The 16797-nt window shown below is 46.2% G+C and overlaps 1 protein-coding gene and 1 pseudogene across 3 annotated transcripts; both read left to right on the top strand.

The window, feature by feature from the left end:
- Positions 1–292: 292 nt before the first annotated feature.
- LOC133921948 (calmodulin-binding protein 60 B-like) lies at positions 293–5359 on the top strand. Of its 3 annotated transcripts, none has more exons than XM_062367065.1 (9): positions 293–475; positions 568–761; positions 1655–1730; positions 1830–1888; positions 2029–2525; positions 2635–2795; positions 2879–3082; positions 3503–3737; positions 4525–5359. In XM_062367065.1, exons 2-9 carry the CDS (start codon positions 634–636, stop codon positions 5130–5132), a joined length of 1968 nt encoding a protein of 655 aa, XP_062223049.1. In that variant the 5' UTR covers positions 293–475; positions 568–633; the 3' UTR covers positions 5133–5359. The 3 variants fall into 3 exon arrangements, with proteins under 3 accessions (XP_062223049.1, XP_062223050.1, XP_062223052.1); XM_062367066.1 differs by having other exon boundaries at positions 293–491; XM_062367068.1 differs by having other exon boundaries at positions 294–475; positions 4528–5359.
- Positions 5360–5938: 579 nt separating this feature from the next.
- LOC133921947 (ARGOS-like protein) lies at positions 5939–16516 on the top strand (annotated as a pseudogene).
- The last annotated feature ends 281 nt before the right edge of the window (positions 16517–16797 follow it).

The following is a 16797-nucleotide window of genomic DNA, read 5'->3' as shown; positions in this document are numbered from 1 at the left end:
CCGTCAGTGAGATGCCACAACAATGAGCGGCAGTGCACAGCGCCCGAGTCGGGCAAGAAATATCCTATCATCTGGTCCGGCCGTCTTTTCTCTTAGCCGCCGCCGTTCGCACAGACACCACCTCGTCGACGAACAACTAGTCCTCCTTACCACTGACCTGGGGGCCCCGTTTTCTTGGACCCAGTTGCCATCCTCAAGGGCTAGGCCTCCGCCCTCGTGGGCCCGGAATGTCAGCGAATGAGAGCCGTGCCTGAGTCGCGCGCGCCCAGGTAGGCGAAGCACTGCCAGTAAACAAAACATTTAAGCCGTAAAGGGCGGTGGAGAGAGGCGAGGGAGCGCGCACAACAAAGCACTGCACACCGGCGCTCGCCGCTCCGCTACGCTCACCAGAGCACGCCCATATCTCTCGCTGCGGCTCGCCCTCGCGATTCGGCCGGAGCTTGCCTCATCTCTGCCGTCGGCGGCTCCGGATTCGGTACCGCGCCGTTTCGGTTCGGCCTCCGTCGCTGGATTTCTGTGGGGTGTTTTTTGGGGATGTTTTTGACCGGGGGTTTGTAATGGGCGCAGATCTGACGGGCGCCTGGCGGCGGGTGAGGAGGGCGCGGGGGAGGTTAGGGTCAGTGTTCCGGCACGATGCAGCGGCCGGGGCGGGGCCTGCAGCGGTCGGGCTCGAAGCGCGGGCTTGACCCCACCGGCGGCGGCGGCGGCGGCGGCGACGATGACCATGCGCCCAAGCGACCGCGCGTCCCCGCCCTCGCGAGGTGCGTGCGTGCAATTGTTTTTTTTTTATTGTGCTCTGTGATGCTGGTGGTAAATTTTCGCAGGGGTTAGGATTTGTTATGGTTTTGGTTTGGTGAGCTAGGTTATGGGCCGCTTTGATTGGGACAAATTTGAGATTGTTGGTTTAGTCTGTTCGATACGATCGAGATGACTTTGGGAAGTACATAATTGGATTGCTAGAACTGTTGTTAAGCTTAGTACAGGTACAAATGGCTGCAGGAAGTTCGCCTAATCGTATTTTAGTTGAATCAGTTAAGTGAGAGTAACACATGTAGTAACTATTGGAAGAAAGGAAGTGGCTTGAGATGATAATTATGAACCTAAAATGTAGTGTGGCCCTTACAAAATTGGGCCTTGGTTGGTAGTACGGACTGTGTACTTCTTTGACTATGGAGTGTTGTCCAGTTTTGTCAGAGCACCAACTGACAGACAGCAACGAGGTTGTGCTCCCTGCATGCTTTTCTATCTCATTATTGTTATGCTGTAGAAAGTGGATTATCCAGTGCTTATAGGAACAATGCTACATTTCCTTCCGGCGATATGGATATCCATTTTACCGTGGTGTACTGTGCCGGTCCCCATTGGACTAGGATGGATTTCTGGTCGTGGCCAATATCAGCATGTTATTCTGCCATGTTCTTGAGACAATTTCGCCTGATTCATTAGTCATTAATTCGTTCTATTAGGTTTTAAATTTGTTTAATGTTGATGGTGGACACAGAAGGTGGGTGCACATTTAGGGTTTGCTAGCATGTTGAACAAGATGCTGATATAAAAGTAATTTTGGAAGATTGAATAGATAAGTTACAGTTCTGTTTTCTGTACCACCTTTCAAATTACAAATATGTCTCTTAACAAATGACATGTGTTTCAGTGTCATTGTGGAAGCTCTCAAGATGGACAGTTTGCAGAAGCTTTGTTCATCGCTAGAGCCAGTTCTCCGAAGAGTTGTGAGTAAAATTGCTATTTGACTTTTTTTTGTAGTTTTATGTAGAGCCTGTATACAACATCTTTATTGATATATCTGTCCCATTACATTTTGGTAATAGGTAAGTGAAGAGGTAGAGCGTGCTTTAGCCAAGTTGGGTCCTGCTAGAATTCAAGGAAGGTAAAATATCATCAACTTATACTTCATGGTGATCCTTGGGGGGATGAATCTATCTTGGAATTTGAGATTTATTGTTGCGAATTTGATTTGGCCATATTAAAATCTTTTGAGATTTGACATACTAATACCAATTGAAACAGATCCTCATCTCCCAAAAGAATTGAAGGTCCTGATGGTAGAAATCTTCAGCTTCAATTTAGAAGTCAGTTGGCTCTCCCAATCTTTACTGGTGGAAAAGTAGAAGGTGAGCAGGGAGCAGCAGTACATGTTGTGCTACTGGATGCAAACACTGGATGTGTTGTTGCTTCAGGACCTGAATCATTTGCCAAACTAGATGTCCTTGTGCTTGAGGGCGACTTTAATAAAGAGGACAATGAGGATTGGACAGAAGAAGAGTTTGAAAGTAACATTGTCAAGGAGCGCGAAGGGAAGAGGCCTCTCTTGACAGGGGACCTGCAAGTGACTCTTAAAGAAGGTGTTGGAACCATAGGAGAGCTTATCTTCACTGACAACTCTAGCTGGATAAGAAGCAGGAAATTCAGACTTGGGCTGAGGATTGCCTCTGGCTTTTGTGAAGGTATTCGTGTTAGAGAGGCCAAGACAGAAGCTTTCCCTGTTAAGGATCACAGAGGAGAATGTACGTGTGGCCGCACATTGTTGATTTACTCATATCATTAAATGATCTAAACATTAGTTTTTTTAGAATAAACATCTGTTGTCATGCATGCTGATTTTGTATTTATTAGTGTACAAAAAGCACTACCCACCTGCCCTAAAGGATGATGTTTGGAGATTAGAGAAGGTTGGCAAGGATGGTGCGTTCCACAATAGGTTAAATTCAAATGGGATATATACAGTCGAAGATTTCCTCCGGCTTCTTGTTAGGGATCACCAGAGGTTACGAAGCGTAAGTTCTATGATGCCTGTTACTACTTACTAGATTGTAAATTCATAACGTTTTCTGTATGATCCACCCCTTGTTCTGTGTAGATTCTGGGCAGCAACATGTCAAATAAGATGTGGGAGAGCCTTGTTGAGCATGCAAAGACTTGTGTCTTAAGTGGAAAGCACTATGTATATTATGCTAGTGACACAAGAAATGTGGGTGCAATATTCAATAACATCTATGAGTTTACTGGGTTGATTGCTGATGATCAGTTCATTTCAGCTGAAAATCTCACAGAAAACCAGAAGGTTGGTGTCCTTTTCTTTATCCCTGCCAACTCCTATGCCTTAATTTTACAACAATTGTAATTTTGTGTACTTTTTTTTTTCTTTCAACATCTTTTTTGTTCTGAATACGTGTAGTCAGTGCCAGGAAAAATTTAAGAAAATTACCACAGAACTTTGTTTGTCTTGGTTTTGTATCCCCTATTTTCTTAGTTAATTACCTTCCTGGTACAGTCCCTATACTTACTAACTGAATCATTGCAAAGTCGAGACCTGGAAGTCGTAAACATTCAGCTGGTGTTTGGACGAGAGGGATTGCCTTGGTTGTTTTTTGGATTTATTGACTAAATCTTAAGGATTTCCACCAACCCGAATCCTCTAACCAAGCAGGACGATGGTGTGGTCTGTTGAATACATTATGACCGTACTCAAATAAAACTGCAGATCTATACCGACGGATTGGTAAAGAAAGCATACGAGGACTGGATGCATGCTGTAGAATATGATGGCAAGGCACTCTTGAGTTTCAAGCAGAAAAAGAAGTCAGTCACAACAAGAAGTGACACCGCAGTAGCTTCAACAAGCAATCCTACTTCATATGGTTCAGACAATTCACAGAAACAATTGTCACTGCCTGCAAAAGCTGGACAACCTGCCACAGCGGGTACTATCAGTGAAGGTAAAATTAATTTTGAATTTTCACTGTCCTGATTTATCACATGAAGCTTTCTTGTTCACCATTGTTATTCTAGCCATGCTTTAGTGGCAACAAACCTTTAAGGAGAAAATTAGCTCAGTAGTATCTCAAGGAGGCATAAATTCAAATAACATGTAGTGCGAGGATGACATTTATGCTGGTGGTCACATGTCAGTGGCAGATTGGATGATATTTTCCAACTTGGTGGTCTTTTTAATAGCACTATGCAATATTGCCTACTTGTTAATGTTACTTCATTTATCATTGCTCATGACATAAGCCAAGTGATTTCAGTTTAAGCCCGTACATCCTCATGCTCACCGACTTAACATTAATGGGCAAAAATGATACTGTAGTTTTTTGACAGTTTATTTTCATTGCTTTACTCATATCCCAGTTGATTTTTCTTGTCTTCAATTTTTTGTTGTAAATGCAATCTGCCCTGATAGTATAAGAAGGATGTGATGTCGCATATGCCAAGTTGTAACAAGCACTAGTCAAGTAGGGCTAATTCGGAAGGCTAAAATTGGGACATTAGTAACTGTGGCAGGAATGACACTTATGATGCACTCTATGTGCCTGCAAACTGCTTTATAACTACATTTTCAATACTATGTCAACCATTATTTGTTGGACATAAATGGACGTGTAAAGAAACATGGTACTGCTTGTGATTATGGATGTGCAGACCACATGATAGTTGTGAATTTAATCAATTTATTATGCGTCTGCTATACTGACATATTACTGAATTCCATTTCTTGTTCAGCAGATGGAACTAGAAATGCATATAATGGAAACCAGGCAGCAAGATACGCAGCCAACACTCAAAACATTCCTGCAAACATCACCATGCAATATGAAAGGTGTTCACTGCCGCCTGAAAGCCAATTTAGTGGTTCATCCCTTCAGACTCAAGCTTCAAGAGGCTCCAACATGTTAGCACTGGGACCGCCGCAGCAAGAGCACCAAAGTTTTGAATTCCCAGCACTTGGCGGCCAGTCAATGCAGTCGACAGGCCTGAGTCCTTTTGATGAATGGCCGCAGCCGCAGGAGAACCGTGGCGGGGTTGATGACTACTTGATGGAGGAGATCAGGATGAGGAGCCATGAGATACTAGAGAATGAAGAAATGCAGCAGATGTTGCGGATTCTGAGCATGGGTGGCGCAGCGACCAACCTGACTGAAAACGGCTTTGGTTTTCCTTCTTACATGCCTGCACCTTCCCCGAACTTGAACTTTGAGGATGACCGTACTCGCCCACCGGGGAAAGCAGTTGTTGGGTGGCTCAAAATCAAGGCTGCTATGCGGTGGGGCATCTTTGTCAGGAAGAAAGCCGCTGAGAGAAGAGCTCAGCTTGTTGAGCTAGATGAGTAAGTATATTAACAGGGGGAGGCATGCGCTCTTCTGTTGGTCTTGTAACAAAGCTTCATTGATGTTGTTTGTGGATCGGGATGGGCTCATCTATGACCCTTGGGAGGACAGTTTAGATCCTGAGCTTAATCGTGGACAGACTCTTGTTCAATTTTCTTTTTCTGTACAGCTCTTTCATCACTGTCCGCTTTGTTTGTTTAGTGTGATGCTAGTCCTGTTATGAACCTTAACCAGAACTGTGCACGTTTATTTGTTACAGAACTAAAACAGGCATTAAATATATTCACCATTATTATAATATAGAAATGCTTGTCATTGTAAGTGCTCCAGAGCACCAGCGATACTCCTCCCCTGATGCGATCTGAACGGCAATAATGATGTTCCAACGGCCTGTCCAGACAAGACCTGTCAATATGTTGTTTATTAACCCTTAACCCCACAAATTAACAATTACAAAGACTTGGATCAAAGAACCACAGGATTTTATGTGCAACGTAACCGGCTGTAGACATCAAAGCAAAAAGGCGAAATAAACAAATGGAGTCCCTGGACCAGCATTGGTAGTATAGATGTTGTCCGACCGTACAAATTAATACTACAAAACAGGAAGGAAAAAGAAATTAACAGGTACTCCTACCTTGTAGTAACAAGGGTGGCCAGGGGAGAAGAACTACCTCAGTGCATGCATTCTGCTCCCATTTTCCGAAAGCATCTGGTTATAAAATTCATCGCCGTCACCTCAGCACTTGCGTGGAGGTCTATGACTGAGCAGCGTGTACTAGTATTTGCTGGACTAGATGCAGTGTACCCAGGAGCCTGGCGTCCTCCCTTCCCTTCTCTATCTTCCCCGGCCGGCCTCTCTTGCTCACACGACTATATAGCCGCCTAAGCTCGATGCTTCTTCCCCGTGCATCCCCCCCTCTCTCTCTCTGTGAATGGCCGACAGGTTGATCGAGTTTCGAGTAACGCCGGCGGCAGGCAGCATGCATGGCTTGAAAAGATGGGGTTAGCGTCTCACCGGCTTCTGGTGAGGTATGCACCGACCGTCAATACTTTCTTCTCTCCTTGGGGGGTATGTATATGGAGGTGCATGCATGCAACGGACATGGAGATCGATGCATGCCAATATGTGAAATAATTGAATCGATCAATGGAACGTGCGTGTGGGCGCCGCGGTCTATATATATATTCGAGCTACACGTTTACTTCCTCTGTTACTGGATCAGTAACTAATTAATCAGTAATAGTACCATGGCTACCCTCTGTACTCTGTAATCGTATGTGGGTGGGGGGGGGGTGGAGTACTTTGTTCGATTTGTTGAGGATCACGGGATCACTAGTGCGTATGTGATCGATTCCATGGTTGGATCGATGATGTTGGTCGCCAAGGATGGATCCCCCTTGACGATACCTGATAAGTAGCTCTTCCAAGTCACTATCGATATAGTCACGGAACGATTGTTAATGTAAGTTATGGAGTAAAATGCAACAATCATCCTTAAACTTGTCCGTGGTGTCATCTAGCTCTCTAAACTCTTAAAGTGCAAAACTAGGTCCCTAAACTTGTTAGTGCCTTAGTGGTGCTATGCAAGGTCCAAATCATCACAATTAACATATATATGCTTATGTGGCACGTCGTCATTGGATCCGGGCCACCCGTTCTGGCTGATTAAGGGGATTTGGACCTCAAGTGATATACTTAACAAGTTTAGGGATCCAAATCTCTATTTTAAAGTTTGGAGACCTAAATGATGTTGGAAATATGTGTATTATTCTAGTAGCAGATTATAGTAGGAGGCGTATACCGTTAACATTGATAATGCTATGTAAACCAACGCAAAACATTCAAATGTCAACCGTAAAAACTTAATGTAAACCATAGATGAATGCAACAGTTTTATTGCATATGTAAACCATAGACTCTCTTTGTAAATGATAGTAGAAAACCACATAACTATTGTTGCATACATAACTGGTACTTAATAGCATGTAAACTATAGACATATATAGCTAGCAAATATGTAACCAATCTAGGCATCATGTAACGGTAGTACACATGTTATCATCCATCTACAAACTTACAGATCAACACTCCGTCAATGGTTGAAGCCGTGTTGATCCGATGCATGTAGCGAGGACTAGCGGCTGTGTCGATCATTGAGGAAGCAGTGCAGATCGAAGATAAGCAATGAACGAGCGATCCCAAAGATCCTTGCGCTACCTAGAAGTCTTATTGCCACCCTCATGTAGGATTCACAATGGCAAGTTCAGAGATACCGCTCACCCTCCGCCTGGGTGCACGCCAACGAGAAGGGTTGATGAGATCCGTCAACACAAAAACACCACAACAAAGTTCACCCGATGGAAGAAGAAAGGAATGGAGATATGTTTGTTGGTTCGTCTCTCACTCTTAGGACGTGTCCATGACCTTTATAGGGGAACAACCATGGCTACTTCAGGAATTGCTTCACATATAAGAGCATGTATATCCACTAGTGCTAATGAAGAGAGAAACGAGTTAGCACCGGTGCTAAAGGATGTAGGTATAGGTGCTAAGGCCAGAATGCATGGCATAGATGCTAAGGTTTGCTACTTGTGCTAACTTCAATTTAGTAACAAAATCATTTATTTTTAAATCAGCTTGGCACCTATTAAGGGTGCTTAAAGTAGAAGTTGTTAAGAAAGAGATGATGCTAGATAACTACCCTTAGCACCCAACTCAAGGGGTAATGAATGTACATATGCTAAGGGTAAGATAGTTATCTAGTAGCGTCTCTCTTAGCAACTTCTATTTTATTCCTTAGCACCCTTTTATAGGAGTTAAGGTAATTTTAAATATTTAATTTTGTTATTTAAATGAAGTTAGTGTTGATGTCATGCATTCTATACTTAGCACACATGCTTGTATTCCTTAGCACCAGTGCTAACTCCTTGCTCTAGCTTGGCTTCTCCTTAGCACCAATAGAGGATGTATGTGCTCTAATGATGCCATAACTGATTGATTGACTCTGGATAATGGCATTGACTATGCATTGATCATCCCTTTGGGATAATAAAAGGAATACACAGGTGGCAAAAGGACTTCGCTGACTTGGCTATTGCCCACACCACAGTTAGAGTTAGGGAAAGAAGATAATGTATTAAGGAGGAATCGAGATATCTAGACCAATAGATATGTTTGTAAGGGTAGATTAAAATATGAGTGAACTTTTTGAGGAAATCAATTAAGCATATTAGCTGTCGATGCAACTTGCAACATCCGACGAGAGAGCACAGTCTGGCTGGCGTGGAATGGCTAGGAGGGGGGCATGACAAAGTGGAGGGAGGTCATGAGGATGTAAAAACTCTACAGCTCTTCATGATGCTGCCACATAACGTAATTTAGAGTAAGGTCTCTATGGTCCGGATTACAGAAATTTGCACCATTTGTTCCTATACCATTAGGAGTTCAATGATTTGCTCGTGTGCCATCCTGAACTTGCTATTTGTTTAGGGTTAATTAGATTGGTGTCATTATAAATTTTATGGTTTAGAAATTTTCCATTATACTTCACTAAATCGGCCTGGTGCCATTATAGTTTTGCATACCTCCGAAAATTGCCATTTTATACGCATCCGAGCTCCTTGATCCCACCTATAGGCTGTCGTAGTTTCGTATGTCCCAAACTGCCCTCTCCACGTTCTCTAACCCGTTCGCCTGGTCCATTCGAGATGCTCTCGCACCAATCCCCAACTCATCATGCTGCCTGCCGTGAAACCCTAGCGGCCCTCGCCGTTGATTAATCAAGTTGTGACTAAGGTCGCCACATCGTGGGTTCCCAAATCCTCCCAGCCACAACCATGTCTCGATCTAGGGTTTGGAGTAGCCTGATGAAGGCAGCGTCGGGGTCCAGTGCAACCAGCAGCGATATGGAGGAGCTCCCCCTTGTTGATTGCCTAGATTGTGGGAAACGTGTGATTAAGCTACGAAGCAAGCAAGCTGCGACATATGGGAGAGTTTTCTACAAGTGTGAGGAGAATGTGAAGGTGAGCTGGATAAAATCGATGAAATTTGTTTGGTTTTGGTCGGTGTTCTTGGCCACGACTTTGTTTGATTTTGTTGATTTCTTTGACAATGGTAGGATGATCCATCAACGTGGATTCTACAAATGGGAGAACGAGTACAGGTCGTGGCTGTAGTGTAAGCGTTTGCTGGAAGATGTTGCCGTGCCCTGCTCTTCTGATGACAAGTTCCACGGTGGTCACAATGGAGAAGTGAAGCAACAAATTTTGGAGTTGAAGAATGAGATTTCCCATTTGACAAATGAAATCAGGGAGTTGAAGCAGCTAATTGTGTCGTTTAGGACAATCTTATGCATAGGGAAGAAAGAAGTTGTAGTTGACAGTGTGTGTTGCTCCTGTTTAGTTGGTTGTTTGCTAAGCACTGTGGTTGCAGTTCTGTGCAAGTATTTAGCACCTTGAATGTGTGCAAGTAGTGAAGGACTGTGTAATTACTCTGTTAATTAAATAAAATATTGTTTGCTAGGCATTATGATTGCTCCAAGCACAATATTGCTACCCTAGGTTGTTAAGTATAATCTAACAGTGCACAATATGAAAAGAAGAATAGCACTGGTACTCCAAACCCTAGATTGAGACATGGTTGGGGCTAAGAGGATTTGGGAACCCATGACGCGATGACCTCAGTCACAACTCGATTCGTCGATGGCGAGGGCCTCTAGGGTTTCACAGCAGGCAACATGATGAGTTGGGGATTGGTGCGGGAGCATCTTGAATGGACTAGGTGGCGGGTTAGAGAACATGAAGGGGCAATTTGGGACATACGGAACTACGACAGCCTGCAGGTGGGCCCAAGGAGCTCGAAGGCATATAAAATGGTAATTTTTGGAGGTACGCAAAACTATAATGGTACCAGACCAATTTAGTGAAGTATAATGACAAATTTCTAAACCATGAAATTTATAATGGCATCAATCTAATTAACTCATTTGTTTATGTCACCGACCAGTGTCACACACAGAAACTATTCAAGGTCGCACACATAAATTCTAGTGGAATTACACAGATTGGGAGTTGTGGATGGCACATGAGAAAATAAGCAAACTTCCGATTGCATATACCTATATTCCAATGTTGATTACATTTGCGCAGTTTGGTTCATGCAACCACTACAGAACTATTACGTTATACACACCACCTGTTAGACTTCCTGCCCGTTCACACGAGCATCTCTTTGACTTCCCTCTTTTACATCTTCCCATGCATGCATGAATACATGCACGGCGTGTTCACACTTTTCCTGCCCATTCACACGAGCATCTCTTTGACTTCTATATATGTAAGTTGTAACACTGAATATTCAATCAACAAAGATTGTGTGATTAATTCTACTATCATGGTATCAGATAGGTTCGCTTCTGCGACCTTGCTTTTGCCCCTCTAAACATTTGCCGGTGACATTCGTTCGCCGGTCCTCTTCCCCGTCTCATTGCTCTCCTACACGAGACGTCCACTTTCCACTCCGTCGTGCTCTCTCTACATGCTTTCTTGCCCCTTCCCTTATCTTTCTTCCACTCGCTGCCATGGTTCTGACCGAGGCTAAGCGTGCTAAAGCTGCGTGTGCTGAGGCTGCACGCCGCGCCAAGGCCGAGCGCCGTGTTCACCAAGGTCACGCGCCTAGAGGAGCAACGTCGTCTCTACATTAAGGCTGTGGCCACCCGTGCCCTTGCGCTCGCCAACTCCGCGGTGGCCCTGCACGCACAGGCCGTTGCCGTGCAAAACTTCTGTGCAATGGTCCCCATCATCCTCGACACCAGCTCCACCAACTATAGCCGCTGGTGCGACCTCTTCCTCAACACCCTCGGCAAGTACGCTCTTGCTGACGATGTCCTCTCCGACGAGGTTCTAGACGACAAGGAGTGACACTGCATGAACAGTACCGTGAACTCATGGATCTACGCCATGGTTTCTCCCGAACTTCTTGAGATCATAATGGTCCTCAATGCCACTGCTAGGGAGGTGTGGCTTCATCTTGACCAGTAGTTTCTCGGCAACCAGGAGACACGAGCTCTCATCCTTGATGCCGAGTTTTGAAACTTTTGTCCAAGGGGATCTCTCTGTGACGGACTACTACCATCGGCTCAAAGCAATGGCCGACGCTCTCGCTGATTTGGGTGAACCGGTCGCCGACCGAACACTCGTGCTCTCCGTTTTTCACAGCTTAAATGAGAGGTTCTCTCATCTGGCCTCGATCCTCAAGCGCCAGCGGCCCTTTCCCACCTTCATCAACGTGCGCTCGGGTCTTCTTCTCAAAGAAATCACCATGCAGAGAAACCCTAGCGCGCCTTCTACAGCTTTCATTGCTGGCACCAATTTGGGCTCCAAGCTCGGCCAACTTGGAGCCAACTGCCAGGGCTCCTCGTTCGGCCACAGCACAGGCGGAGGTCCGCCCAGTAACCCCAGCGCCTAGTCCAACTCCACCAGTAGCGGCCAGTACATCATCGGCGGTGGCGATTCAAATTCTTGTCATAACCGTCGGCGTGATCGATGTCGCGACAATGGGGTCGCCGGCTCCATATCCGCCCCTGGCAACTCCCGTTTGGGAGGCTCTCCTCCAGGAGGCCCAGCCCAGTCCTGGCCTTCTCTGTATAATCCATGGACCGGAAGCATCCAGATGTGGCCCAGTCCGGTGACACCCTCCGCTAGTCAGCTTGGGCCCCGCCCGCAAGGCCAAGCTGGGCCATATCCGCCCACCGGATAGCAGCATGCTTTCTTCACCAGCTTTCCCCAACAGTCGATGCCGTTCCCGGTCCCTCTTCAGCAACAATCGGTCAAGCCCATGGTGCCTGCCCCCAACACTGGCGCCTATGGCTTCTGGGACCAGCATGAGCTCGCCAACTCGTTCAATACCATGACCATCACCCCACCTCCGAGCAGTGCATGATACATAGATTCGGGAGCATCCGCGCACATGTCTTCCACCAACGGTAATCTTCAAGTTTCCTCCCTACCCACCCCTTCTACTCTAACCAACATCATCGTTGGAAACAGGTCTCTCCTTCCTGTCACGTCTGTTGGTTCTACTTATTTTTCTACCTCTCAACGTCCTCTTCATTTACAACACGTTCTTGTCTCTCCGCATATTATTAAAAATCTCATTTCTATCCGTCAATTCACTATTGACAACAATTGTTCTGTTGAATTTGACCCCTATGGCCTCTCTGTGAAGGATCTACAAACCAAGAATGTGATCATCAGGTGTAATAGCTTGGGCCAGTTCTATCCCCTGTTTGCATCACCGCCTCCTTCGCACGCACTCCTCGCCAGCACTCCTTCCTCTACTGTTTGGCATCGGCGTTTGGGTCATCTTGGTTATGAGGCCCTCTCCAAGCTCGCCCCCGTTGCATGCATCTCATGTACTAAATCAGAATCCCTTTGTCATGCATGTCAACTTGGTCGCCATGTGTGCGTCTTCTGTTTCCTAGCTCCAACTCTAGAGCTGTCCGGAATTTTGATTTAATACATTGTGATCTTTGGACTTCTCTTGTTGCCATTATCTCCGGTTTTAAGTATTACTTAGTCATTATTGACGATTGCTCTCATTTTCTTTGGACGTTTCCTTTGTGACTAAAATCTGACACTTTGTCTACTTTGTCGCATTTTTTCTCCTATGTCTCTACGCAATTTGGCTACACCATTAAGAATGTCCAATGTGACAACGACCGGGAATTCGATGAATCCTCCGCTCGCTCCTTCTTGCTCACAGGTGTCCAACTGCGTCTCTGATGCCCCTACACCTCCCCACAAAATGGTAAGGCTGAGCGCATCATTCGTTCTATCAACAATATTGTTCGCTCCCTTCTCTTGCAAGCTAGCATGCCTCCCTCCTATTGGGTAGAAGAACTAAACATCGCTACCTATCTCATCAATCGCCACCCCACAAAGACACTCTATTTTTCTACACCTTATTTTGCTTTACATGGTGTCCAGTCCACATACTCTCATTTACGTGTCTTCGGGTGCAAGTGTCACCCCAACCTCTCCGCTACTACTCCCCATAAACTGTCACCTCGGTCCACCCTCTGTGTTTTTCTCGGCTATCCCTCAGATCACAAAGGATACAGATGTCTCGACCTTTCTTCCAATCGCATCATCATCTCATGTCACGTCGTGTTTGATGAGTCCTCTTTCCCCTTCTCCGAGGTGTCTTCCCCACTTTCATCTGACTTTGATTTCTTGACCGAGCTCAACACTATTTTGCCTCCCTTCTATACTAACCGTGCAAGTACACTCGGAGGTCCCTCCCACGGTGTTGTTACCCCTGCTGGTTTCCCACCACAAGCTGTTGCCAGCAGCACCGGTGCTACACCAGGGGGGCACTTCTACTTCTGTATTAAGCGAGGCAGGCCTTTCTCCTGCTGCCCCTGTCGGCCTCTGGCCGCAGGTTGTTGCCAGCAGGTCATGGCCGGGCTGCCCACCTGGTTTTCCCCACTGACTGACCAAACTCACATTCCTTTAGCCCATCCAGTGGACGCTTGCGCCAGCCCAGCTTGGGTTGGGCCGAGCGTTGCCACGCCCCAAGATGTCAGCCCAACTGGTGGCACTGATCCACCCCTGGCGCCTGTGTCGAACGAGCTACAGGTGTCTGCGCCTGCTCAGGCGGTCGTGCCTATTTCCCATCAGGCGCCAGGTCCCACGGCCCCTCCTTCTGGTTCAGCTGCCCCTGTGACTCAGGTTGCCGCCAGTCGAACCAGCAAGGAAGTTGCTATCTCCATTCCACCGGTGACCAACCGACACCAAATGGTTAATTGCACAAACCTTCATGCCTCCACCCTCTCACTGATTTCTAAGACGTACCGTGGCGCTCTATCGGATCCTAATTGGTGCGCTGCTGTGACTGAAGAATTTGAGGCTCCCCAGGCAAACAACACTTGAGATCTCATTCCTCGACCTCCAGGCACAAATATTGTCACCGTCAAATGGGTCTTTTGTCACAAGTTTCGGTCGGATGGTTCTCTTGATCGCTACAAGGCTCGTTGGGTTCTTCGTGGTTTCACCCAATGTCCCAGCATTGACTTTGATGAAACTTTCAGTCGTGTCGTCAAGCCCGTTACTGTCCGCACAATTCTCACATTGGCTCTCTCCCGTGCCTGGCCAATTCATCAGCTCGACGTGAAGATTGCCTTTCTACATGGAACGCTTTCTGAGACAGTCTACTATGCGCAACCCTCTGGTTTTGTTGACCCTGCTCGGCCTGATGATGTGTGTCGATTGAACTAGTCACTCTATGGAATCAAGCAGGCACCTCGAGCATGATATAGTCGATTTGCCTCCCACCTCATGTCTCTTGGTTTTTTGGAGGCAAGTCTGACACATCCTTATTCAACTTTCGGCGTGGTTCGGATACTATCTACCTGCTCCTATATGTCAACGATATTGTCTTGATAGCTTCATCTCTAAGTCTTCTTCGTCACACTATTGAGGCTCTTCAGCAGAAATTTGCGATGAAGGACCTCGTACCTCTTCATCATTTTTTGGGGATTACGGTTAATCATTGTGATTGTGCTCTTTTTCTCTCACAGCGATAGTATATTCTAGATATCTTAGAGCGGGCAGGGATGTCAGCATGTAAGCCCTACAGCACCCCAGTCGACACACATGCCAAGCTCTCCGGTGATGGTTCTCTCGTGGATGACCCGACTCACTACCACAGTCTAGCAGGTGCTCTGCAATATTTGACCTTTACTCGTCCGGATATCGCTTATGCCGTATAGCAGGTCTGCTTATTCATGCACGACTCTCGTGAGCCTCATCTTAATTTGGTGAACGCATTCTGAGATACCTTTAGGAGACTCTTGATTATGGTCTTGCTCTTCACCGCACCTCCACTATTGTTTTGATTGTCTACACCGATGTTGATTGGGCTGGTTGCCCTGACACTCGGAAATCCACCTCTAGCTTTGCGGTCTTCCTCGAAGACAATCTTATCTCTTAGTCATCCAAACGGCAGAATACAGTATCCCGGTCCAGCGCTGAGGCTGAGTACAGAGCTGTCGCCAATGGTGTTGCGGAGGCTTGTTGGTTGCATCAATTGCTCATGGAGCTCCACAGTCCACTTCAGCATGCCATTGTTGTTTATTGTGACAACGTCAGCGCGGTCTATCTCTCCAGCAACTCGATCCAACATCAGCGTACCAAGCATGTGGAGATTGATCTGCACCTTGTTCGCGAACGTGTCGGCCTCGGTGACGTTTGTGTTATGTATGTCCCGACGTCCTCTCAGTACATCGACATCTTCACCAAAGGGCTGCCCACTTTGATCTTGCAAGAGTTTTGCTCCAGTCTCAACGTTCAGTAAGCTCCTGTCTCAATTGCGGGGGAGTGTTAGACTTACTGCCCGTTTATACGAGCATCTTTTTGACTTTCCTCTTTTACATCTTCCCATATATGCATGAATGCATGCATGGCGTGTTCATACTCTTCTTGCCCATTCACAAGAGCATCTATTTGACTTCCCTCTTTTACATCTTCCTATACATACATTAATACATGCATGACGTGTTTACACTCTTTTACGTGATAGCTTGAGTGCTATATATTTATAAGTTATAGTCTAAATATTCAATTAATAAAGATGGTAGGATTCATTTCACTGTCACCACCTACTGACCTACCTACCTGCCGTCGAGAATCAACACAAGATCACAGTTCCGTTCAACATGGCCGATCGGAATAAGGCTACAAAACCCATTTAACTCTATGCACACTCAGCATTTAAGGACAAAAGACACGAAACTAACCTGCTGCCTCATGTTGATCATCTGGAGCTTAAAAGCGTCGTCTCCGAAGGACGTCCAAGAACCGGCCGGTCCCAGAGGCAAACCACCGCCGGCGCCCTTCGACACGGAGAGGTAGCGAGAATGTCGTCGTCGCCGACCAGCTGGAGAACGGCTCGCCTCGACGGCCGGCACAAGTACAGTGATCCGAGCACGCCGAGGGGCTTCTGCGCCAAGTACTTCTCCGTGGAGTCGTGCCTCCTGCTTGCCTTCGTGACCGTGCTGCTGGTGGTGCTCCCGCTCGTCCTGCCGCCGCTCCCGCCGCCTCCGTTGGCAGTGCTGCTCGTGCCGGTGGCAATGCTGGCGGTGCTGCTGGCGCTGGCGCTCACGCCGGCCGGCCGCCGGGAACGACGTCGTGGACCCGACATCCTACTTGTAGATTGATGTACATTATATATAGAGTTTTGCTGCTAGACGGAAGGGAGAAATGTTTCAAATTTCTATTTGAGTGTTGGATCAGTTTAAAGCGCATCTTTTATGCGGGCTTAATTAGCGATGTACTTTTGTTTTCTACTTTATTTTTTATATATGTGAATTCATGTATATAATTTTTCTTCCAAGTTGTTTGTATGGCTTTGACTGAAAGGACCTGTGTGTGTAAAACGTATGCACCAAGAATAATCTGAACCCGTCACCCCATCCGAGAGGTGGTTTATTGGTTGGTCAGATGAAATACTGCTAGTTAAAGATACTTCCATACGTATTTATATAAGTTATCAAAGTAATGATCCCAGTTGCATCTTGGAGACAGAAAAAAAAACTTGGAGACGGAGAGAAATAAAAAACGTCAAACAAAAAAAAATGGAGTAGATGCTTTTACTGCAAGAAGAGAA

Source organism: Phragmites australis, chromosome 6, assembly GCF_958298935.1.
Source record: "Phragmites australis chromosome 6, lpPhrAust1.1, whole genome shotgun sequence".
NCBI classification, from domain to species: Eukaryota; Viridiplantae; Streptophyta; class Magnoliopsida; order Poales; family Poaceae; genus Phragmites; species Phragmites australis.
The sequence above is the reverse complement of the archived record's forward strand: the minus strand, read 5'-3'. Positions and strand labels throughout refer to the sequence as shown.

Bases quoted from the DNA above. Each gene is read 5' to 3' on its own strand.
- LOC133921948 (XM_062367065.1), top strand. From the start codon at position 634: ATGCAGCGGCCGGGGCGGGGCCTGCAGCGGTCGGGCTCGAAGCGCGGG. The intron at 1,889-2,028 runs GTAAAATATCAT...CAATTGAAACAG, and splicing joins CCTGCTAGAATTCAAGGAAG to ATCCTCATCTCCCAAAAGAA. The intron at 2,796-2,878 runs GTAAGTTCTATG...TGTTCTGTGTAG, and splicing joins ATCACCAGAGGTTACGAAGC to ATTCTGGGCAGCAACATGTC.